The 24,800-nt window shown below is 42.7% G+C and overlaps 1 protein-coding gene across 3 annotated transcripts in view; it reads left to right on the forward strand.

The window, feature by feature from the left end:
- Positions 1-24,800, forward strand: part of LOC139367236 (enhancer of polycomb homolog 1-like) — a 73,143-nt gene that overhangs the window by 19,460 nt on the left and 28,883 nt on the right. For 2 of the 3 annotated variants that reach the window (XM_071105465.1, XM_071105466.1), the window contains exon 2: positions 19,980-20,139. In XM_071105465.1, the coding sequence (XP_070961566.1) occupies positions 20,040-20,139 (100 nt within the window). In that variant the 5' untranslated portion in view covers positions 19,980-20,039. Of the gene's footprint in view, positions 1-7,101; positions 7,543-19,979; positions 20,140-24,800 lie in introns of those variants that run through there. The other variant, XM_071105464.1, reaches the window with a different exon arrangement.

Genomic DNA, 24,800 nt, shown 5'->3' on the forward strand with positions numbered 1-24,800 from the left:
TGGGGTTTACATCACTAAGGACTTAACATGGTCCACACACACCTGCACGGCAGTGTCTTTTCCCCCCCAGGAGGCTGAAAATATTTATGGACCCTTGGATCCTCAAAGTTCTACAGCTGCACCATCGAGAGCATCTTGACTGGCCGCATCACTGCTTGGTATGGCAAATGCACGCCCTTGACCGCAAAGCGTTAGAGGGTGGTGCGGACAGCCAAGTACACCACTGGGGCTGAGCTCCCTGCCATCCAGGACCTCTATATCAGGTGGTGTCAGAGGGCCTGAAAAATTGCAGAAGACTCCAGCCATCCAAGCCATAGACTTCGCTCTGCTACTCTCCGGCAAACAGGTTCTGAAACAGCTTCTACCCCCAAGCCATAGGACTGCTAAATAGCCAGACTGGTGAATAGTCAATTAATGGTACCCAAACTATCTGCACTGACCCTACCTACACACACACTCACTAGACCATATTATATATCTACATATCGCCATCTACACAGACACACACACACACTACATTGACACATTCACAGACACTACATACACACACGCATACCAACAACACAAACACACATTACACACTTTTTACACATCATTTGCAGCTGCTACTCTCTTATTTGACTCTTATCAACCCTGATACCTAGTCACTTTACCCTGCCGTCATGTACATATCTATCTCAAATACCTTGTACCTCTGCACATTGATCTGGTACTGGTATTCCCTTTTATATAGCTCCATTCTTGTATTTTATTTTATTCCTCGTGTTACCATTTTATTTTTAAACTCTGTATTGTTGGGAAGGGCTCTTAAGCAAGCATTTCACGGTAAGGTCTACACCAGTTTTATTAGGCGCATCTGACAAATACAATTAGATTTCTTGCCTAACCCAACTTCCCCTGAGACACCCGCAGGGAGTAGGGTCACGGCCAGGGTCATCATTTCTCACACCAGTCTGCTGCACTTGTGTTCAACTTCTCAAGTAGCCCATCTAGAGTTTGTGCATTCCTTGTAACGTGTAGAAACTTTTGTTTGTTTTACACTACATGACCAAGTATGTGGACCCCTGCTCGTCGAACAACTCATAAAAAAATCATGGGTATTAATATGGAGTTAGTCCCCTCCTTTGCTGCTATAACAGCCCCACTCTTCTGGGAAGGCTTTCCACTAGGTGTTGGGACATTTGCTGCGGGGACTAACTTCCATTAAGCCATTAGCATTAGTGAGGTTGGGCACTGGCTTGCGTCGGCGTTCCAATTCATCCCAAAGGTGTAAGATAGGGTTGAGGTCAGGGCTCTGTGTAGGCCAGTCAAGTTCTTTCACACCGATCTCGACAAACCATTTCTATATGGACCTCACTTTTTGCACATGGGCATTTTCATGCTGAAACAGGAAAGGGCCTTCCACAAACTGTTGCCACAAAGTTGGAAGCACAGAATCGCCTAGATAGAATGTCATTGTATGCTTTAGCGTTACGATTTCCCTTCACTAGAACTAAGGGGCCATGCCCAAACTATATATATAAAAAATGACCCAGCCCATTATTCTTCCTCCACCAAACTTTACAGTTGGCACTATGCATTGGGGCAGGTACCGTTCTCTTGGCAATCGCCAAACCCAAATTTGGCCATCGGACTGCCAGATGGTGAGCGTGATTCATCACTCCAGAGAATGCGTTTCCACTGCTCCAGAGTCCAATGGCAGCAAGCTTTACACCACACCAGCCAACTCTTGGCATTGCGCATGGTGATCTTAGGCTTGTGTGCGGCTGCTCAGTCATGGAAACCAAGTTTGTGAAACTAACGACAAACGTTTTTTTTGCTGATGTTGCTTCCAGAGGCAGTTTGGAACTCTGTAGTGACTGTTGCAACCGAGGACAGACTATTTTTACACGCTTGTGGCCTACCACTTCGCGGCTAAGCCGTTGTTGCTCCTAGACATTTCAACTTCATAATAACCGCATTTCCAGTTGACCAGGGCAGCTCTAGCAGCACAGAAATTTGATGAACTGACTTGATAGCCAGACTGGCTATTTGATAAGTCTGGCCATAATTCTATCCTCCTGATAACTGCTTTCAAGCAAGAAGTACCAGTGACTCGATCAATAAAAAAGTGGTCAGATGGAAAGCAACAGGACTGTTTTGATAGCACAGACTGGAATATGTTCCGTGACTCTTCCGATGGCATTGGAGTACACCACATCAGACACTGGCTTCATCAATATGTGCATCAACGATGTCGTCCCCACAGAGACTGTACGTACATATCCCAACCAGAAGCCATGGATTACAGCCAACATCTGCACTGAGCTAAAGGTTTGAGCTGCTGCTTTCAAGGAAGGAGACTCTATCACGGAAGCTTATAAGAAATCCTGCGATGTCCTCCGACGAACCATCAAACAGGCAAAACGTCAACACAGGACTAAGATCGAATCATATCACACTGGCTCCGACGGATGTGGCAGGGCTTGCAAACTATTACAGACTACAAAGGGAAGCACAGCCGAGAGCTGCCCAAGTGACACGAGCCTACGAGATGAGCTAAATTACTTCGATGCTCGCTTCGAGGCAAGTAACACTGAAACATGCATGAGATCAGCTGTTCCAGACGACTGTGTGATCACGCTCTCCGCAGCTGAAGTGAGTAAGACCTTTTAAACAGGTCAGCATTCACAAGGCAGCAGGGCCAGACAGATTACCAGGACGTGTACTAAGAGCATGCGCTGACCAACTGGCAAGTGTCTTCACTGACATTTTCAACCCCTCCCTGTCAGTCTGTAATACCAACATGTTTCAAGTAGACCACCATAGTCTCTATACCAAATAATACTAAGGTAACCTACCTAAATGACTACCAACCCGTAGCACTCAGGTCTGTAGCCGTGAAATCCTTTTAAAGGCTGGTATGGCTCACATCAACACCATTATCCCAGAAACCCTAGACCCACTCCAACTTGCATACCGCCCTAAAAGATCCACAGATGATGCAATCTCTATTGCACTCCACACTGCCCTTTCACACCTGGACAAAAGGAACACCTATGTGAGAATGCTATTCATTGACTATAGCTCAGCGTTCAACACCATAGTGCCCTCAAAGCTCATCACTAAGCAGAGAACCCTGGGACTAAACGCCTCCCTCTGCAACTGGATCCTGGACTTCCTGACAGGCCGCCCCCAGGTGGTAGGGGTGGGCAACACGTCTGCCACGCTGATTCTCAACACGGGGGCCCCTCAGAGGTGTGTGCTGAGGCCCCTCCTGTACTCCCTGTTCACTCATGATTGCATGGCCAGGCACGACTCCATCACCATCATTAAGTTTGCTGATGACACAACAGTGGTAGGCCTGATCACTGACAACGATGAGACGGCCTATAGGGAGGAAGTAAGAGAACTGGCATTGTGCCAGGACAACAACCTCTACCTCAATGTGAGCAAGACTAAGGAGCTGATCGTGGACTACAGGAAAAGGCGGGGCAGAACGAGCTCCCATTAACGGGGCTGTAGTGGAGAAGGTTGAGAGTTTCAAGTTCCTTGGTGTCCACATCACCAACAAACTATCATGGTCCAAACATACCAAGACAGTCGTGAAGAGGGCTCGACAAAACCTTTTTCCCCTCAGGAGACTGGAAAGATTTGGCATGGTCACCAGATCCTCAAGAAGTTCTACAGCTGCACCATTGAGAGCATCCTGACCGGTTGCATCACCGCCTGGTATGGCAACAGCTCGACATCTGACCATAAGGCGCTACGGGGGTAGTGCGTATGGCCCAGTACATCACTGGGGCCAAGCTTCCTGCCACCCAGGACCGAGATCATGGGCAGTGTCAGAGGAATGCAGGTAAAATTGTCAGACTCCAGTCACCCAAGTTATAGACTGTTTCTCGGCTACCTCACAGCAAATCACCACCGGTGATAAATAAAGGTAACAAAAAAACAATGCCACTTAATATAATGTTTACATACCCTACATTACTCATCTCATATGTATATACTGTACTCGATACCATCTACTGCATCTTGCCTATGCCGTTCTGTACCATCACTCATTCATATGGGGCGGCAGCAGCAGCCTAGTGGTTAGAGCGTTGTGTGGACTAGTAACCGAAAGGCTGCAAGTTCAAATCCATGAGCTGACAAGGTACAAATTGTCGTTCTGTCCCTGAACAAGGCAGGGGCTGTTCCTAGGCCATCATTGAAAATAAGAATTTGTTCTTAACTGACTTGCCTGGTTAAATAAAGGTAAAAAAAATATATATATATGCTATGTTATATATATATATATATATATATATATATATATATACTGCTCAAAAAAATAAAGGGAACACTAAAATTACACATCCTAGATCTGAATGAATGAATGAAATATTCTTATTAAATACTTTTTTCTTTACATAGTTGAATGTGCTGTCAACAAAATCACACAAAAATGATCAATGGAAATCAAATTTATCAACCCATAGAGGTCTGGATTTGGAGTGACACTCAAAATTTAAGTGGAAAACCACACTACAGGCTGATCCAACTTTGATGTAATGTCCTTAAAACAAGTCAAAATGAGGCTCAGTAGTGTGTGTGGCCTCCACGTGCCTGTATGACCTCCCTACAATGCCTGGGCATGCTCCTGATGAGGTGGTGGATGGTCTCCTGAGGGATCTCCTCCCAGACCTGGACTAAAGCATCCGCCAACTCCTGGACAGTCTGTGGTGCAACGTGGCGTTGGTGGATGGAGCGAGACATGATGTCCCAGATGTGCTCAATTGGATTCAGGTCTGGGGAACGGAGGGGCCAGTCCATAGCATCAATGCCTTCCTTTTGCAGGAACTGCTGACACACTCCAGCCACATGAGGTCTAGCATTGTCTTGCATTAGGAGGAACCCAGGGCCAACCGCACCAGCATATGGTCTCACAAGGGGTCTGAGGATCTCATCTCGGTACCTAATGGCAGTCAGGCTACCTCTGGCGAGCACATGGAGGGCTGTGCGGCCCCCCAAAGAAATGCCACCCCACACCATGACTGACCCACCGCCAAACCGGTCATGCTGGAGGATGTTGCAGGCAGCAGAACATTCTCCACGGCGTCTCCAGACTCTGTCATGTATGTCACGTGCTCAGTGTGAACCTGCTTTCATCTGTGAAGAGCACAGGGCGCCAGTGGCGAATTTGCCAATCTTGGTGTTCTCTGGCAAATCCCAAACGTCCTGCACGGTGTTGGGCTGTAAGCACAACCCCCACATGTGGACGTCGGGCCCTCATACCACCCTCATGGAGTCTATTTCTGACCATTTGAGCAGACACATGCACATTTGTGGCCTGCTGGAGGTCATTTTGCAGGTCTCTGGCAGTGCTCCTCCTGCTCCTCCTTGCACAAAGGCGGAGGTAGCGGTCCTGCTGCTGGGTTGTTGCCCACCTACGGCCTCCTCCGTCTCCTGATGTACTGGCCTGTCTCCTGGTAGCTCCTCTATGCCCTGGACACTACGCTGGCAGACACAGCAAACCTTCTTGCCACAGCATGCATTGATGTGCCATACTGGATGAGCTGCACTACCTGAGCCACTTGTGTGGGTTGTAGACTCTGTCTCATGCTACCACGAGTGAAAGCACCGCCAGCATTCAAAAGTGACCAAAACATCAGCAAGGAAGCATAGGAACTGAGAAGTGGTCTGTGGTTATCACCTGCAGAACCACTCCTTTATTGGGGGTGTCTTGCTAATTGCCTATAATTTCCACCTGTTGTCTATTCCATTTGCACAACAGCATGTGAAATGTATTGTCAATCAGTGTTGCTTCCTAAGTGGACAGTTTGATTTCACAGAAGTGTGATTGACTTGGAGTTACATTGTGTTGTTTAAGTGTTCACTTTATTTTTTTGAGCAGTGTATATTCTTATGTACATATTCTTCATCCCTTTACACTTGTAAAGGTAGTTGTTGTGAAATTGTTAGGTTAGATTACTCTTTGGTTATTACTGCATTGTCGGAACTAGAAGCACAAACTAGCTACACTCGCATTAACATCTGCTAAACATGTGTATGTGATTTGGAACGGTTGATTGTCAAGGGGAATGAATTCCATTATCTTGCCGTTAATGGATTTCGCCTTTTGAGTTGTCTCGCTGAAATGTTCTTAATCTTTCAAATGACTGCTCGACTTGTTGACTGCTCGATCCACACAGCAGACATTGGTCTAGGTTAGGAATGCTGTGTGGCACGTGTAGCGCTAGATTTTTTTGTGGTTCATTACATCATGTTATATAGGTATGCATTGACATCGGTTTTGCAAATCGTTTGTTAAACGAGACATCGGGCCAATGTTGGCATTTTTAGCTAATATCGTACGATTCTGATGTGCTTGCCGATGCATCGGGCATCCCTGGTGGGAACTCTTCAAGACTGTTGGAAAAGCATTCAATGTGAAGCTGGTTGATAGGATGCTAAGAATTTGCAAAGCTGTCATAATGGGTGGCAACTTTGAAGAATCTCACATATAAAATATATTTTGATATGTGTTATTTCATAGTTTTTATGTCTTCACTTTTATTCTACGATGTGGGAAATAGTAAAAATAAAGAAAAACCCTTGAATGAGTAGGTGTGTCCAAACTTTTGACTTTTGGTACATTGATTGCATTTTTTTTTTTTCTGATACACGTTTTGTGCAAAATATTAATTATCACTGCAGGGCTGTCTGTCTCTGTACTGTTGAATAAAACACATTAGTACTGCAAGTGATTTCGTTCCCCGGTATCGCACAGTGGTTTTCAGCTGCCTATACTAATATGTGAATATCAGTCCGTTCTACGGAGGCGCGTGAGTACTCTCCTTTCACCAGGTTTCCACTAGTTACCACAACCACAAAGTCAAAATTGACAGTCGTAAAAGTTCATGAAAACATATCGTTTTCTGGTCTTAATTTAAGTGTAGGAGTGTGGTTTAGTTTTTTTTATATCACATTTGAGAAGAAATTGTAGAAATAGGCGGGGGTTGACTTTCTGGCTGTGGTAACTAGTGATATCCCCTTCCCCTAGTGTTCCCGCCCCTCGGGGCTCCGCGAGCACGCATGCGCGCGATACCGTAAGGGAATGGCTGTTGTGCGATCGGGGGTTGGGCCGCCAGGAGCGAAGGGACAGCTGCAAGAATTTGTAATGTCCGCCATGTTGGCTATGGCGTATTGAACCAGGGAGGGAGAGTGGAGCCTCGGAAAAAAAGAGACCGATAGTAGTAATCGACCAAAATCCGGGCCTTCCCGGCTCCCGTTCGTATCGCCCTGGTACCAAGCGAACGGTTGACTTCTGATGAACATCACAGATCCATCCATGAGAACTCAAACCAGTACTGCTGTGAACATTATTAGATCGGTAGATTTATGCTGCATCTCACATTATAAAAAATGAGTAAATTGTCGTTTCGGGCACGGGCGCTGGACGCTACCAAGCTTCTACCCGTTTTCCGCTGCGAGGACTTGCCTGACCTGCACGAATATGCCTCTATCAATCGGGCAGTGCCGCAAATGCCAACTGGGATGGAGAAAGAGGAGGAATCGGTATGTTTTATTATCGCTGTCAGATTCATATTTAAGATGTTTGCACTATGTTCACAATATCGGGGTCGCCCCTATCTTGCCTGCGCAAGTTTGCACAAAATGGCTGCCGTGTCGGTTTTCTGTTAAGTGTAAATTGCGACGAAATGTGCGTGTAACACCGACATTTTACCGTCAACATGATCCCAGCCGTGTATTGTTTCGAATGTAGGTTAGTAAGCCTTGTTGCATCCACTTATTTCACTTGGATTTACATTGGAAAACACAAAGGGGTCACGTGATTATTTTTCGCATCCGCCATTTTGTTTACGTTGTCTTTGCCAAAAACACAGTTGGGGATGGGCTTTGAAGTGGTGCCATTACCACGAACAAATACCAGGGGGAGACACTGAGTCGACATGTCTTTCCTATGCATGTTTTGAATGGGCTACACATTTGGACAGATCGGTAAAACAACCATCACACGCACGACGCTGTGCGACTGGCACTACCAGTCGATAACTGAACAGAAACGTGCGAACTCTAAGGCGCTGAATACCTCTTGCCAGACTGCACAGGCTTTTTTTCTAATACATATGTGTGCACAAAAGCTATGCTTAGCCAAGTGTCTCAAATTGACAGGGACATTGATTCTGTTGGAATGTATACCCATAGTAAAATTCGTTCAAGCTTGAACTACAACTGACAGAATCTGCAATTTAGAAGCCAGTCCAGGTATTCATAAAGCACCTCAGAGTAGGAGGCTGTAGTAAACTAGTTATGGAAGTAAAGAGCAATGAAGCACATGATCTCCTGAATATAATATGGCAGATCTGAGTGCTGATGTGGTGTGCATATTTTTTGTCTGTCGGGGTGAGGCAAAACAACCCCGTTCTGGGTTATAATCCAAAACAAACCCAGTGACCAATTTTGAGCATTTTGGTGTGATGATCGGCAATGTCTCAACTAGAGCATCGGAGGGATGGGGGAGCAGTAGTGCAGTCAATTTAACTACCAGAAGAATACCACCAGCCCCATCTCCCTTCCTGTGCTCTCTGTTATGTAACCTCCTGGAGTGACAGAGGAGAGAGGTGTTTTACTACAGGGGCTCAAGTGATATGCAGCATGGCTTCTTTGCTGTCTGACCTTCATCTACCCGATGGGAACTGGATGGAAAACCTGGACTATTCTCTTTATAGTGCATTACTTGTGTCTTACTGTACATTGGGTTAGTCGTCCAGAAGTTGTGACATCTGGGACGCAGTCTTGGGGCTGGTTGACTGGGGCAGACTGAATGGATGAACTGCTAGCTAGCTTCCCCTGACCAGGTTGTTTTAAATCTGGAAAGCAAAACTCTGTGGCTGGCTGTCTATAGTGAAACCATATAGGAATCAACAGCATACATATTTTATACGTCTCACTGTTTTATGGAATGTTGGAAGTGTTGTTTCCCCATCATGCTTTGCTCTAGGACATGGGTAGGCAACCCTATTTTTGATTTAACCAACTTGGAAGACCAGGTGTGTTGAATTTTAGGCAATAACTGAACTAATCAATTAGCCCAGTTGGGCAGGTGTTGTCCCTAGTTTAAACAAAATCATGCAGCACTCCAGGAACAGGGTTGCTTACCCCTCTAAGAAATTGAAGACTGTTTGGCTTGACCTATGTCTTTTTCCTTGACTGTCCTCTAGTTCCATTAAGTCAAATTATTATTTGTCTTGGTGGATTTCTCTTTGCACAATTAAGCTACTTGGTTACTGAATGGACTGTGCCAAACCTGTATGAGGTCTTGGATGGGTGAGCACTAGGCCAGGGGTTCTCAAAGTGAGGTCCATGAAGGTACTGCAGTGGGTCCCCAGCCTCCATTTTTGTTTTAATTGATTAAACATTTTGGCCAAAGGATCCTTGGAATAAGATGAGGCTGTAAAACAATACAATGTGATATTAATCTACAACAGGGATGGGCTACTCCAGTCCTCGGGGGCCTGATTGGTGTAACCCTTTTGTCCCAGCTAACACACTAAACTAATCTTCTGTTTAGAATGCAGTTTGTTTAATCAGCTGTGTTTTTCTAGGGCTGGGGGGGGGGACAGCTCCAGCCCTCGGACTAGTTTCCCATCCCTGATCTACAATTGATCTTGTTAACCCTGCACAACATGTGCCTGGGAGGCTCACAGGAATATATTTTTATGAGCAGTTCTCTACTTTTCAACTCAATATTTCTTGTTCTCCCAAAATGTTTTTATTTATTTTATTTAAAGTAACTGTCCAGTCAATCTCACCTTTTAAAGTTAATATTCTATTAACTCGTACCCAAATAATGTTGACACATCCTATACCTGTATTTGTGGCCAAAGCATACATTGCAGGAAATTAACTTCAAAACTGCAACATTCTCTCCAATGCCAAGAGGCGGGCCTTTAAAATGTTCTTTCCCAAGATCTGAGACTTAGTCCGTCCAGCAATTCACTGCTGAAGTCATGGTAAAACTCGGTATGCTATTTTTCTCATTCAAGTTGTTTTGAGGGCGTTCCGGATGAGTTTCCTGTAACAGAAAAGGGTTCCCGGACCCAAAAAGTTTGAGAATGCATGCACTAAGCTGTGTCCCATGTAGTGAACAATTTCCAACCCCTGCTTGTCTAATGAACACCTGCTGGAGGCCACACTTTTTTTATTGGAGTCTACATCCTGTTCCTCGGGAGCATTGAGGGAAATGCATGTCTCTGTGAAAATAGGCTGCAAAACTTTCCCACCTGTGTTTTTGTTTTAGCCCAGGTGTCCTAGCTGTGTGTATCAGGTAGTCTAATGGTATCAGATGTTTCTGCTCTTGACATTGTCATGCCAAAACATGGAGTTGGCATGATGGCACAAATACGAGCACTAAGACAAGTAAAGCTGATGCTTGTAGCAAGGTTTCTGTATCATGGATTTTCATGCTTTTCTATTTATCACCCACCCTACATGTTGCACCGGCCTTAGCTAATGCTGCTAGGCCATAAGAAGGTAGACTACCTGAGCTAAGGATAAGCTAGCTAAATGATCTAATGTATGATCCTTCTCCCTGCGGTGACTATTTTGTTCATTGGTTGTTTCATTCACAGACATCCTTTATCACTACCATGTGCGTACACATTAATAGAGGAAGGTCCCCAACTTCACTAAGCTCAGTCAAGCAGCTGTGAGTAATTTTGCTATCGTCAGGTCAGCTGTGATTCAGGTTAGTGGGTCGCTGCCTGGCGTTCTCCAGAGGAGCGTGCAAAGGAGTCTGGCTTAGGCCTGCTTCCAATTGGTTCCTTATGCAAGTTTTCACCCTGCCCGGAGTTCAGCAGTGTGTGTGCTGCCTTAGGCCTCATGGGGGTGATTTGGGGCCATGCTGAGACATTCATAAACGGCTCATTGAGAGTTTAATTCTTTATTTACTTTATATGCTATCATATCTGATATGAACATCCTGTCAGTGACATGGTCACATTACTAAAGCAACAGTCTATCCTTCCAATATGGTTGTCTGGAGTGTATTATTTTATAAATTAGTGAGTGCCGCAACGGTTGCCAGGATTCAGCTATAAGCCCACTGTGCCACCATCGGGACAAATTGGAAACAATGCGCAAAGATGAGCTACTTCTGTACTGTTTACCACACTTACCAAATATCAGAACAACACATTGAACAAATTATCCAATAAATATTATGCTTATGAGGTATTTTGGACTATTTTCAAAGATGGACCGATTTGGCACCAAATTTGTTATGTCATCTCTGTACCCATGTCTTAAATGCAACTTTTTCCAGGACTCTAGCGCAAACAGTATGGCTGATATGAGCCAATGAGTTTGCATGACTGTTTTTTCATGTCTAACAGCGCCACCATGCGGCATAACTGAACCATACTTTACAGGTTAGCTAGACTCATATCCCTGAGCATGTGTGCCAAATTTCATCACATGGAATCAACAGATTAAGCTATATTAACATGGGTGCGTTATAGCGCCACCGTGTGGTCGATCTGACCGTGCTTGAATATGTTGAGTCTCCAGTGTTTGGAACGGGTACCAAGTTTTGTTACAATACGAATATCCGTGACTGATTTGTGCCAGATCACGCAAATGCGTGTTCGTCAATAGCTGCCATGTTTTATGTACTATGTGCCTTAGAGCTGCAATATGTAACTTTATGGATGACCAATTTCACATAATTTTATTTTAGATCTGTCATTCTCATTGAAAGCAAGTGTAAGCGGTAGATCTGTTCTATGTGCTCTAATTTTATGCTTCCCGTTAAGTTTGGCTTTTACTTTCTGTTTTCTACACTAGCTTCAAACTGCTAAAAATACAATATTTTTGATGATGAAAAACATATTTCGTAGTGGTTTACAGTTGAAGTTGGAATTTTACGTACACTTAGGTTGGAGTAATTAAAACTCGTTTTACAACCACTCCACAAATGTCTTGTTAACAAATTATAGTTTTGGCAAGTCGGTTAGGACATCTGCTTTGTGCATGACACAAGCAATTTTTCCAACAATTGTTTACAGACAGATTATTTCACTTATAATTCACTGTATCACAATTCCAGTGATTCCAATTCCAAGAAGTTTACATACACTAAGTTGACTGCCTTTAAACAGCTTGGAAAATTCCAGAAAATGTTGTCATTGCTTTAGAAGCTTCTGATAGGCTAATAGACATAATTTGAGTCAATTGGAGGTGTACCTGTGGATGTATTTCAATGCTTACATTCAAACTCAGTGCCTCTGTGCTTGACATCATGGGAAAATCAAAAGAGATCAGCAAACCTCCAAGTACGGTTCATCTTGAACGTACTTTGGTGTGAAAAGTGCAAATCAATCCCAGAACAACAGCAAAGGACCTTATGAAGATGCTGGAGGAAACGGGTACAAAAGTATCTAAATCCACAGTAAAATGAGTCCCATATCGACATAATCCGAAAGGCCGCTCAGCAGGGAAGAAACCGCCGTAAAAAAGCCAGACTGTGGTTTGCAACTGCGCATGGGGACAAAGATTGTACTTTTTGGACAAATGTCCTCTGGTCTGATGAAACAAATTGAACTGTTTGGCCATAATGACCATCCGTTCTGTTTGGAGGAAAAATGGGGAGGCTTGCAATAGAGGTCGGCCGATTAATCGGAATGGCTGATTTAATTAGGGCCGATGTTATGAAAATCAGAAATCTGTATTTTTAATACCTTTTATTTAACTCGGCAAGTCAGTTAAGACCACATTCTTATTTTCAATTACGGCCTAGGAACGGTGGGTTAACTGCATTGTTCAGGGGCAGAACAACAGATTTTCACCTTGTCAGGTTGGAGATTCAATCTTGCAACCTTACAGTTAACTAGTCCAATGCAATAACGACCTGCCCCTCTCTCGTTGCACTCCATAAGGAGACTGCCTGTTACGCAAATGCAGTAAGCCTAGGTAAGTTGCTAGCTAGCATACATTTTTTTTTAAATCAATCATAATCACTAGTTAACTACACATGGTTGATGATATTATCTAGCGTGTCCTGCGCTGCATATAATCTGACTGAGCATACAAGTATCTAAGTATCTGACTGAGCGGTGCTAGGCAGAAGCAGGTGCGTAAACATGAATTCAAACAGCACTTTCGTGCGTTTTGCCAGCAGCTCTTCGTTGTGCGTCAAGCATTGCGCTGTTTATGACTTCAAACCTATCAACTCCCGAGATGAGGCTGGTGTAAACGATGTGAAATGGCTAGCTAGTTAGCGCGCGCTAATAGCGTTGCGAACGCCACTCGCTCTGAGCCTTGGGGTGGTTGTTTCCCTTGCTCTGCATGGGTAACGCTGCCTCGATGGTGGCTGTTGTCGTTGTGTTGCTGGTTCGAGCCCAGGGAGGAGCGAGGAGAGGAACGGAAGCTAAACTGTTACACTGGCAATACTAAAGTGCCTATAAGAACATCCAATAGTCAAAGGTTAATGAAATACAAATGGTATAGAGGGAAATAGTTCTATAACCACAACCTAAAACTTCTTACCTGGGAAAATTGAAGACTCGTGTTAAAAGGAACCTTTCATATGTTCTGAGCAAGGAACTGAAACGTTCGCTTTCTTACATAGCACATATTGCACTTTTACTTTCTTCTCCAACACTTTGTTTTTGCATTATTTAAACCAAATTGTACATGTTTCATTATTTACTTGAGGCTAAATTGATTTTATTGATGTATTATATTAAGTTAAAATAAGTGTTCATTCAGTATTGTTGTAATTGTCATTATTACAAAAAAAAAAATAGAAAAAAATTGGTTGATTAATCGGTATCGGCCTTTTTGGTCCTCCAATAATTGGTATCGGCGGTGAAAAATCATAATCGGTCAACCTCTAGCTTGCAAGCCAAAGACCGCCATACCAACTGTGAAGCACGGGGGTGGCAGCGTAATGTTGTGGGGCTGCTTTGCTGCAGGAGGGACTGGTGCACTTCACAAAATAGATGGCATCGTGAGGAAGGAAAATTCTTAAAATAAAGTGGTGATCCTAACTTACCTAAGACGGGGAATTTTTACTTTGATTAAATGTCAGGAGTAGTGAAACTGAGGTTAAATGTATTTGGCTAAGTTGTATGTAAACTTCCGAGTTCAACTGTAGATGTTGTTTTGTCACAAACTGAAATTAGGCAAAAAAATACAAATTTTGGCAACCAGGAAATGTAGCTTACTAATTGCAAGGTGTGGCCTTTACCACGTTTGCGCCATTATCGTTATGCACACTTGCTGCTCCTCATTCAGGCCCCAGGCGGCTAAAGCGTCTCAACCCCAGAGCAACGTTTTCTTCTGTGCGATCTCCGGGGAAGTAGTCTATAATGTTTGCAAGCACCGCCCTCTCAGTTGAAACTCATTAATAAAGTGTACTGTCAAACTAATGCATCTTACTGTAGGGCTCAGTTGATCTTGTAAACTAAAGGTCTGTTGTAGGCGTGTAATCAACGTGTGAGCTCTGTTTCAACTTCTCCTTAAATTTTGTTATGCAGTGTTGGGATGGCGACTTGGGAGAAACGTACTAGGTGGAGTCTTGTATCTCCTGTCAAGCTTGTTTATCTTCTTAAAGCTGTCTTTGCTTACTGTGTAAATAGGAGCCATGTCTTTGGCTATGTGGTAGGTTACGGCCTTTGTCTTTTTATTTATTTTCCCAATTGGTAGTTAGTCTTGTTTCATCTCCAACTCCCGTACGGACTGGGTAGAGGTGAAGGTTGAGAGCCGTAACGCAACCCAGCCAAGCCGCACTGCTTCTTGACACAATGTCCGCTTAACCCGGAAGCCAGCCGCATCAATGTGTCGGAGGAAACACAGTACACCTGGCGATCGTATCAGCGTGCATTGCGCCCTGCCCGCCACGAGTCGCTAGAGTGCAATGGGATAAGAACATCCCTGCCGGCCAAACCCTTCCCACCAGCAATCCATCCCTGTTTAACATAGGTGGCTGGCTGTAGCTGAGGGGCTTTGCTGCTGTCGAGAGCTTTTTTCACCTTGCAATTGTCGTAAAGTAGGGGATGGTTCTATAAATTATTTTAATACGTTAGTCGCCACAACACTGAAGCAAGCACATTTTGCGCAACACTTGCATTTGGTTGATATTGGTTTGTCTGTAGCATAAATACTGCCATACCACTGAAGACACCTTTCTTTGGCACCAAATCAATCTCGTTAGCACTCGCAGCTCTCATATTTCCGAGGTTTACTGAGGTAAAGCCCTTTCTCATCACCAGCGTCTAACTGTACACGGGGACGTTTGTGATTGGCCAGAATGTACATGCCATGACACGTGACAGCCTGCTTGTGATTAGTCAGCATCCTCTATGCATGTAGAGAGTAAATGAATAGAGTCAAGCGCATCTCATTGGCGGTATCTTAAGTCTATTTTTTTGTTGTATTAATGGATTGTAAAAAAAATAATAATAAAAAAAAAAATACATTTCCTGCCATCTCTTGCTATTTATGGATATATTGCACATGTCAATATCAAATATTTGTTCTGAATTTGATTAATCGTGCCTTGTGTTGAAGGGAATGTGAGCTGGGTGTTGCATCATGATTTGCTTCAACTGCTAACAGAAGACCTAAGACTGGCCTGTTAATGTTTGTAGACTAGCTTATCTCTGTTAATATTGTAGTTGTAATAGGATGTTCAGTCTTGCTCTGATGCACTGTTTGCATTGTTTGTTATAAAAAATAAACAACATTAACTGTTTTCGGCAGGAAGCTGCCTTAACCTGTCTGGGAACGGGGTTTCGCTAGCCAACAGCCAATGAAATTGCAGGGCGCCAAATACAAATCAACAGAAATCTCATAAATCAAATTTCTCAAACAAACAAGCATTTTACATCATTTTAAAGATACAATTCTCGTTAATTCAGCCAGTGTCTGATTTAAAAAATGCTTTACAGTGAAAGCTCCACAAACAATTGTTAGGTCACCACCAAGTCACAGGAAAAACCCTGCCATTTTTCCAGCCAAAGAGAGGAGTCACAAAAAGCACAAATGGAGAGAAAATGAATCACTAACCTTTGATCTTCATCAGATGACACTCATAGGACTTCATGTTACAATACATGTATGTTTTGTTCGCTAAAGGGCATATTTATATCCCAAAAATCTCATTTTACATTGGCACGTTATGTTCAGTAGTTCCAAAACATGCAGTGATTTTGCAGAGCGCCACATCAATTTGCAGAAATACTCATTATAAATGTTGATGAAAATACAAGTGTTTTGCATGGAACTTTAGATAAACTTCTTAATGCAACCGCTGTGTCAGATTTCAAAAAACTTTACGGAAAAGCATAATCTGAGTACGGCGCTCAGAGCCCAAAACAGCCAAAAGAAATATCCGCCGTGTTGCGCAGTCAACATTAGTCAGAAATAGCATTATAAATATTCACTTACCTTTGATCTTCATCAGAATGCACTCTCAGGAATCCCAGTTCGACGACAAATGTTTGATTTGTTCCATCAAGTCCATCATTTATGTTCAAATAGCTTCTTTTGTTAGGGCGTTTGGTAAACAAATCCAAACGTGCGTTCGGGTCCAGCCGAACATCGGACGAAAAGTTCAAAAAGTTATATTACAGGTCGTAGAAACTTGTCAAGCTAAGTATAGAATCAATCTTTAATATGTTTTTATCATAAATGTTCAATAATGTTCCGACCGGAGAATTCCTATGTCTGTAGAAAAGCAATGGAACGTAGCTACCTTTCACGTGAGTGCGCCAGACCGAGGCTGTGGCACTCTGCCAGACCACTCACTCAAAGAGCTCTTATGAGCCCCTCCTTTAGAGTAGAATCCTCAAAACAGGTTTTAAATACTGTGGAATCTAGTGGAAGCCTTGGGAAGTGAAACACAACTAATATCACGCTGTATCTTCAATGGGGGCTGAGTTGAAAAACTACAAACTTCAGATTTTCCACTTCCTGGTTGGATTTTTTCTCAGGTTTTTGCCTGCCATATGAGTTCTGTTATACTCAGACATAATTCAAACAATTTTAGAAACTTCAGTGTTTTCTATCCAAATGTACTAATTATATGCATATTCTAGCTTTTACGGCTGAGTAGCAGGCAGCTTAATTTGGGCACGTTTTCATCCAAGCCACCCAATACTGCCCCCTACCCCAAAGAAGTTAATGTAGTTGTGCACAAGCACAAATCGCCACATCTGTAATTTTTGTACTGTCCGACTGCCATCTTGTTAATTTTTACTTGGCAAGAAAGTTATCCCAGCCTAAAAACCTACTGTTTTTCAGCAAACGCTCAGGTCCTCTGATAATACTTATCCCGTGTGAATCGTCATCCCTGTGTTTTGAGTGATATTAGAGTTTAACAGGTGCTGCACCCAGTTTGGATAAGAACATGGGAACAAATTGATGCTTAAAACAAAGTGCTATGCACGTAGCCTACAGATGAAGGAACTGTTTTGTCACACATCAACTTTCCTAGTGCCATACTTCTCTTTTTAAAATATGAAGTAGATGATATTGTGCCAATGAATTGACATTCTTCAGTTAATTAAATGTCTACATGGGTTACGTGGTTACATGGTTCTTATTGATATGCGTTATTATTTTGACTTTCTCGGAACTGAAGGCCCGTTAGGCCAATATTAGGCTATCCATACTCCTTTGAAATGTCTTCACGTCTAGAAGAGCCTCCAGGCTGACGTCATAACAGTTAATTTTGAATGAGGAAAAAAATATATTACAGGGGTAAAACTAATCCCGCCCGAATCGTCCACTGTAAAAACAACGGACATGCTGGGGTGATAATTACATAACCGATGTCCAATAGTAATACTATTCCCTGCGAATAGGGCTAAAGTAACCAACATAGGGTGTGTCTGTGTGGAAAAATACATGTTTTACATTTTCTACCAATCAATTGATCTAAACACTTGCGGTTGAACAAGATTTTTTTTAAAGTCTGGGACAGCCCAACTGTTTCTAGCTACTCAACCAACCTAATGAGAACTTGAGTGCGTGTACATGAATCCCAAAGTTTTTAGACTCGCCTGTACTGATATTGTTTTGAGTTGATCTGAGGATGCTGAACGTCCGACCTCGAATTCCCCTGAATTGATTTCCCCCATAATGTGAATTAAAATTGGATGAGTACTGTGAATGTGACCTCAGATGGGGACAATGGACCTACTGCTGGATAGTCAGGGGTATAAGCCTATATGTTGAATTGCTGGGGGGCTTAACCTTTTCACAGGTACCAACAAACATGTGTGAACCTTCTACAGTGGTCCCTGCCACGCATGCTTAAACCGGTTGGATTAGAAAGCTCACCAAGAACGTCCAGTTTCGATTGACGCAACAGTAAGCGTTTGAGCTAGCCACACATTTTTTGTAGAACCATTTTGCACAAACACAGTCCTTACAAAGTTATATCCTGAATGTGACAAGTTTATTTTGGAATGCAATGTTAAGGCATTCACAGAAATAGCAACAGCATACATAATCATCCAAACCAGAAAATGTGGACTACATTTGTCCAAGCGCTAACTGAGGAGACATTGATGTAACACAAGCATATTAGGAAACTTTAGGCTGACAGAGACCACAATATGAATGATCTAATACCAACATTGATCTAAATATTTGAGTAAGTAATCCATCAATGGGTAGTTTGTGTGTGCCGCCATGTATGCATTTTGAAGGGGGTGTGTCGTCTACGATCAGTTACTTACCTTCATTCACTTCCGGAAGTTTACTCGAAAGATGAGTGATCCATTCCTTGACCTCAACGCCTGACAGATGTTTACGTGACACCCAGAATGCATTATATTATGTCAACAAACATAGCGCCACGCATAGCTGGCAAATAGCTTAGCATTAGCTCATTATAATTAGTACGACCTTCAAAAAAGTATTTTACACACATAGGTGTCCATTACAATTTATGCAATAATCGGAATGCATTATTTGTCACCAGTACATGAAAAGGTGAATAAAACTGTAAATACATACATGCAAGCATGCATACATACATATTTCATGCTACAGTAGAAACGACAACACGATATACAGATAATAAGGCACTTACTTTGATAGGAATGCACACATCCACACACATTTGTTTGTAAGGAAAACAACAATGGAGGCAATGTGAGCTTCAGCCAGAAAATAAACGTAAAATGCCTATTGTAGTTGGAAACGCCAGCAAATTAATGGAATATCTACATATGCGTACAGAGGCCCATTATCAGAAACCATCACTCCTGTGTTCCAATGGCACGTGTTAGCTAATCCAATTTTGTCATTTTAAAAGGCTAATTGGTCATTAGAAAACACTTTTGCAATTATGTTAGCACAGCTTGTTGTGCTTGTTAAAGAAGCAATAAAACTGTCCTTTAGACTCGTTGAGTATCTGGAGCATCATCATTTGTGTTTTCGATTACAGGCTTAAAATGGCTAGAAACACAACTTAATTCTGAAACTCATCAGTCTATTCTTGTTCTGAGAAATGAAGGCTATTCCTTGAATAGAATGGAATAGCCTTAATTCCTCAGAACAAGAATAGACCGAGTATCAGAAGAAAGTTCTTTGTTGCCTACATTTTATTTGTGTGCTTTTACTTAGGAGTACATCATGTACTCGATTGTAAAAAAAAAAAAATGTCGGCGTAGATACCTGAACTATAATAATAAATACGCAATATCACTCAGCATTTTGTGGCAGGACAGGCACTTTGTTGATGCTTAATGTTCAGTTGTAGATATTATTGTATCTAAATTATTTATTTTAACATTGGTTAAAAGACGCAGGTCACAAAAATGAAATTAAGCAGTTATACCCCATTATTACTTACTGTTAATCATTGTTTTTGAAACATTAGAAAGCGTGCTCAGTTTGATTTTTGGTGTAATTACGTATAATTAATTTTTTTACTGTTGTAGTGTAGGCCTACTGACCTTTACCTTCCTCCCCCACAGGAGCACCATCTACAGCGGGCTATCTCGGCACAGCAGGTGTATGGGGAGAAACGGGACAACATGGTCATCCCCGTCCCCGAAGCAGGGAGCAACATCGCCTACTACGAGTCCCTATACCCTGGGGACTTCAAGATGCCAAAGCAGCTCATTCACATACAACGTAAGGAGTATTACTGTTCATGTAGCCTGTTTGTCAGCGGTCTTTGTTTTTCTGTTGTCTCTTTGGTCAGTCGGTAGATGTTTGTTTTTCTTCTCTTGAGTGTGCTTTGCGTGTGTGCACATACTGAAGTTTGTGTTCATGCTGCTGTGTGTTTGCAGTGCATGTGTGCTCTGTCTGGGGTATGTTTAAAGCCCCAGTGCAGTCAAAATGTGGTGTTGCTATGTTATATACACTGCTCAAAAAAATAAAGGGAACACTAAAATAACACATCCTAGATCTGAATGAATGAAATATTCGTATTAAATACTTTTTTCTTTACATAGTGGAATGTGCTGACAACAAAATCACACACAAATTATCAATGGAAATCTAATTTATCAACCCATGGAGGTCTGGATTTGGAGTGACACTCAAAATTTAAGTGGAAAACCACACTACAGGCTGATCCAACTTTGATGTAATGTCCTTAAAACAAGTCGAAATGAGGCTCAGTAGTGTGTGTGGCCTCCGCGTGCCTGTATGACCTCCCTACAATGCATGGGCATGCTCCTGATGAGGTGGCGGATGGTCTCCTGAGGGATCTCCTCCCAGACCTGGACTAAAGCATCCGCCAACTCCTGGACAGTCTGTGGTGCAACGTGGCGTTGGTGGATGGAGCGAGACATGATGTCCCAGATGTGCTCAATTGGATTCAGGTCTGGGGAACGGGCGGGCCAGTCCATAGCATCAATGCCTTCCTCTTGCAGGAACTGCTGACACACTCCAGCCACATGAGGTCTAGCATTGTCTTGCATTAGGAGGAACCCAGGGCCAACCGCACCAGCATATGTTCTCACAAAGGGTCTGATGATCTCATCTCGGTACCTAATGGCAGTCAGGCTACCTCTGGCGAGCACATGGAGGGCTTTGCGGCCCCCCAAAGAAATGCCACCCCACACCATGACTGACCCACCGCCAAACCGGTCATGCTGAAGGATGTTGCAGGCAGCAGAATGTTCTCCACAGCGTCTCCAGACTGTCACGTCTGTCACATGTGCTCAGTGTGAACCTGCTTTCATCTGTGAAGAGCACAGGGCGCCAGTGGCGAATTTGCCAATCTTGGTGTTCTCTGGCAAATGAAAAACGTGCTTACAAGCCCAACACTGTGCAGGACAAATCCGACCTGTGGACGTCGTGCCCTCATACCACCCTCATGGGGTGAGAGTCTGTTTCTGACCGTTTGAGCAGACACATGTACATTTGTGGCCTGCTGGAGGTAATTTTACAGGGCTCTGGCAGTGCTCCTCCTTGCACAAAGGCGGAGGTAGCGGTCCTGCTGCTGGGTTGTTGCCCTCCTACGGCCTCCTCCACGTCTCCTGATGTACTGGCCTGTCTCCTGGTAGCGCCTCCATGCTCTGGATACTACGCTGACAGACACAGCAAACCTTCTTGCCACAGCTCGCATTGATGTGCCATCCTGGATGAGCTGCACTACCTGAGCCACTTGTGTGGGTTGTAGACTCTGTCTCATGCTACCACTAGAGTGAAAGCACCGCCAGCATTCAAGTGACCAAAACATCAGCCAGGAAGCATAGGAACTGAGAAGTGGTCTGTGGTCCCCACCTGCAGAACCACTCCTTTATTGGGGGTGTCTTGCTAATGGCCTATAATTGCCACCTGTTGTCTATTCCATTTGCACAACTGCATGTGAAATGTATTGTCAATCAGTGTTGCTTCCTAGGTGGACAGTTTGATTTCACAGAAGTGTGATTGACTTGGAGTTACATTGTGTTGTTTAAGTGTTCCCTTTATTTTTTTGAGCAGTGTATATATTTCCACACTAAGGTTGGAGTAATAGTGTGAAATTGTGAAAATTATGGTAATGTAGTTTTAGTTTAAGAGTAGTTTCAAAAGACCCTGAAATTTCTTTTTTGGTGGGATGGAGTTTTGTCCTTCAATGTTGACATCACCATGCGGTAAATTAGTTAGGTGCAATACTTCAATAAGATAGCCTTTATTGGCAGAGAGGTTTGAAACACTTTTCTTTTAGTTTTCCCCTTCCAACTCAGACCACTAACAGACAGTCGTAGTAAAATTCTTGTTTGAGAAATTGCCCTTTAAGAACCTGTTTTTTGTTTCTGTTTTCAATAAAAAATTACGGTTGTACGGTACTTAATTGTTACTCAAAGAATTTGATATTGAGATTAAATTGGCTGCATTGGTCCTTTAAGTGATTGTCAGCCCCTGGGGTTTCTCTAATAGCAGCAGTGTGATCCAGAGGTGTCCTGTGGTCTGAAAACATTTGCGCACACTCGCACAGTGAGAGAGGGCACATATGGGAAGGTAGAGGGGCACAGGCTAGGCAGGGGGTGTGGGACACTGAATAGTCTAAGCCCAGGGGACCCCCTCTCAGCTCCAGCTCACAAACACTCCTGTCAGCTCTGTTTTTTTCTAAGGGGCTTTCATGTCGAACCAAAGGCAAAGGGAGGGCAGGCTTTTTGCAAGCTTAGTGTATTTCTGGAGTTCGCCGCATTAAGCTGCTGATTGTGATCTGCGCTAAATTTAGAGACGTGTGTTTTTACCAGAGTTCCTATGGTCATCTTTCTGTAACCCCTATTCACTATTAGTACACTGTTTTTCTAGGGTCCTGGTGATATGTTAAAAAGTAGTGCACCATATAGGGAATTGGGTGCCATTTGGGAAGTACTACCACTTGGGAAGTGTTGGAACATGTTCTTGGGAATGCCTTGTAAAAGGCAGAATGCCTTGTAAAAAAGCGTAGAAATGTATGTGCTTTATCGCTGATCTGCGCACTCCTGGCCAAAATCATCCAAACTGGATAATAACTCAAAACAACTTGTAAGGTTAGAGAATTTTATTAACATACTACTGACGCAGTCAACACCAAAACATGGCATAGAGTTAACACAGACAAAATGAAAAACCAAACTCTAAAAGAAAACTAGACTCTAAGACTGACACGGATGACCGTAAATAATAAAATGGGTAAAATCCCAAAAATCCAACAGTTTAAGTAAACTATAAATTCACTTTTCTAGTTAGGGAATTTTGTTAAATAATTCATTCAATTTTTTTTTACATATACTATTTATAAATATACTGAACAAAAAATATGTAAATGCAACATAGAATTGTAATGAAGTCATTAGGCCCTAATCTATGGATTCCACATGGCTGGGAATACAGATATGCATCTGTTGGTTACAATACATTAAAAAAAAAAAGTTTTTTAAAATAGTGGCGTGGATCACAAAACCAGTCACTATCTGGTGTGACCACCATTTGCCTCGCGCAGCGCGTCACATTTCCTTCGCATAGAGTTGATCAGGCTGTTGATTGTGGCCTGTGATTGGACATACTAACAATTCCCCAACTACCGAATACACACATCTAAAGGGATGAATGAGAATATGTACATATAAGTATATGGATGAGCCATGGCGGCATAGGCAAGGTCCAGTAGATGGTATAAAATACAGTATATGGGTCAAAGACGTGTAAGATTTTCAAAGTAGCAAAAAAAAATGTCACCTAATCCCTTATTAGTTAAATTCAAGAATAAAGCCAATTCATTTTTATTGTGATTCAGTATAACATAGTGTTTAAAAAAATATATAACTATGGCCATTTTTTTTTGTAATCACAAGGTTATTATATCCATGCTTGGCAGAAATATAACTACCCAGAAAAAATAACATTTTATTTTGAGTACCACATACAGTTGAAATCGGAAGTTTACATACACCTTAGCCAAATACATTTCAACTCGGTTTTTCACAGTTCCTGACATTTAATCCTAGTAAATATTCCCAGTCTTAGGTCAGTTAGGATCAACACTTTTATTTTAAGAATGTGAACTGTCAGAATAATAGTGATTTATTTCAGCTTTTATTTCTTTCATCACATTCCCACTAGTCAGAACTTTACATACACTCGATTAGTATTCGGTAGCATTGCCTGCAGCAAAGCACCCCCACAACATGATGCTGCCACCCCCGTGCTTCACGGTTGGGATGGTGTTCTTCGGCTTGCAAGCCTCCTATTTCCTCCAAACATAACAATGGTCATTATGGCCAAACAGTTCTATTTTTGTTTCACCAGACCAGAGGACATTTGTCCAAAAAGTACGATCTTTGTCCCCATGTGCAGTTGCAAACTGTAGTCTGGCTTTTTTATGGCGATTTTAGAGCAGTGGCTTCTTCCTTGCTGAGCGGCCTTTCAGGATATGTTGATATAGGACTTGTTTTACTGTGGATATAGATACTTTTGTACCTGTTTCCTCCAGCATCTTCACCTGGTCCTTTGCTTTTGTTCTGGGATTGATTTGCACTTTTCGTACCAAAGTACATTCATCTCTAGGAGACAGAACGCGTCTCCTTCCTGAACGGTATGACGGCTGCGTGGTCCCATTGTGTTATACTTGCGTGCTATTGTTTGTACAGATGAACGTGTTACCTTCAGGCGTTTGGCAATTGCTCCCAAGGATGAACCAGATGTGGAGGTCTACAAAAAAAAATCTGAAGTCTTGGCTGATTTCTTTAGATTTTCCCATGATTTCAAGCAAAGATACACTGAGTTTGAAGGCCTTGAAACCATCCACAGGTTCAACTCCGATTGACTCAAATTAGTTTCATGATTACCATCATGTGATATGCTTTAAA

Source organism: Oncorhynchus clarkii, chromosome 15 (genome assembly GCF_045791955.1).
Source record: "Oncorhynchus clarkii lewisi isolate Uvic-CL-2024 chromosome 15, UVic_Ocla_1.0, whole genome shotgun sequence".
Taxonomy (NCBI): domain Eukaryota; kingdom Metazoa; phylum Chordata; class Actinopteri; order Salmoniformes; family Salmonidae; genus Oncorhynchus; species Oncorhynchus clarkii.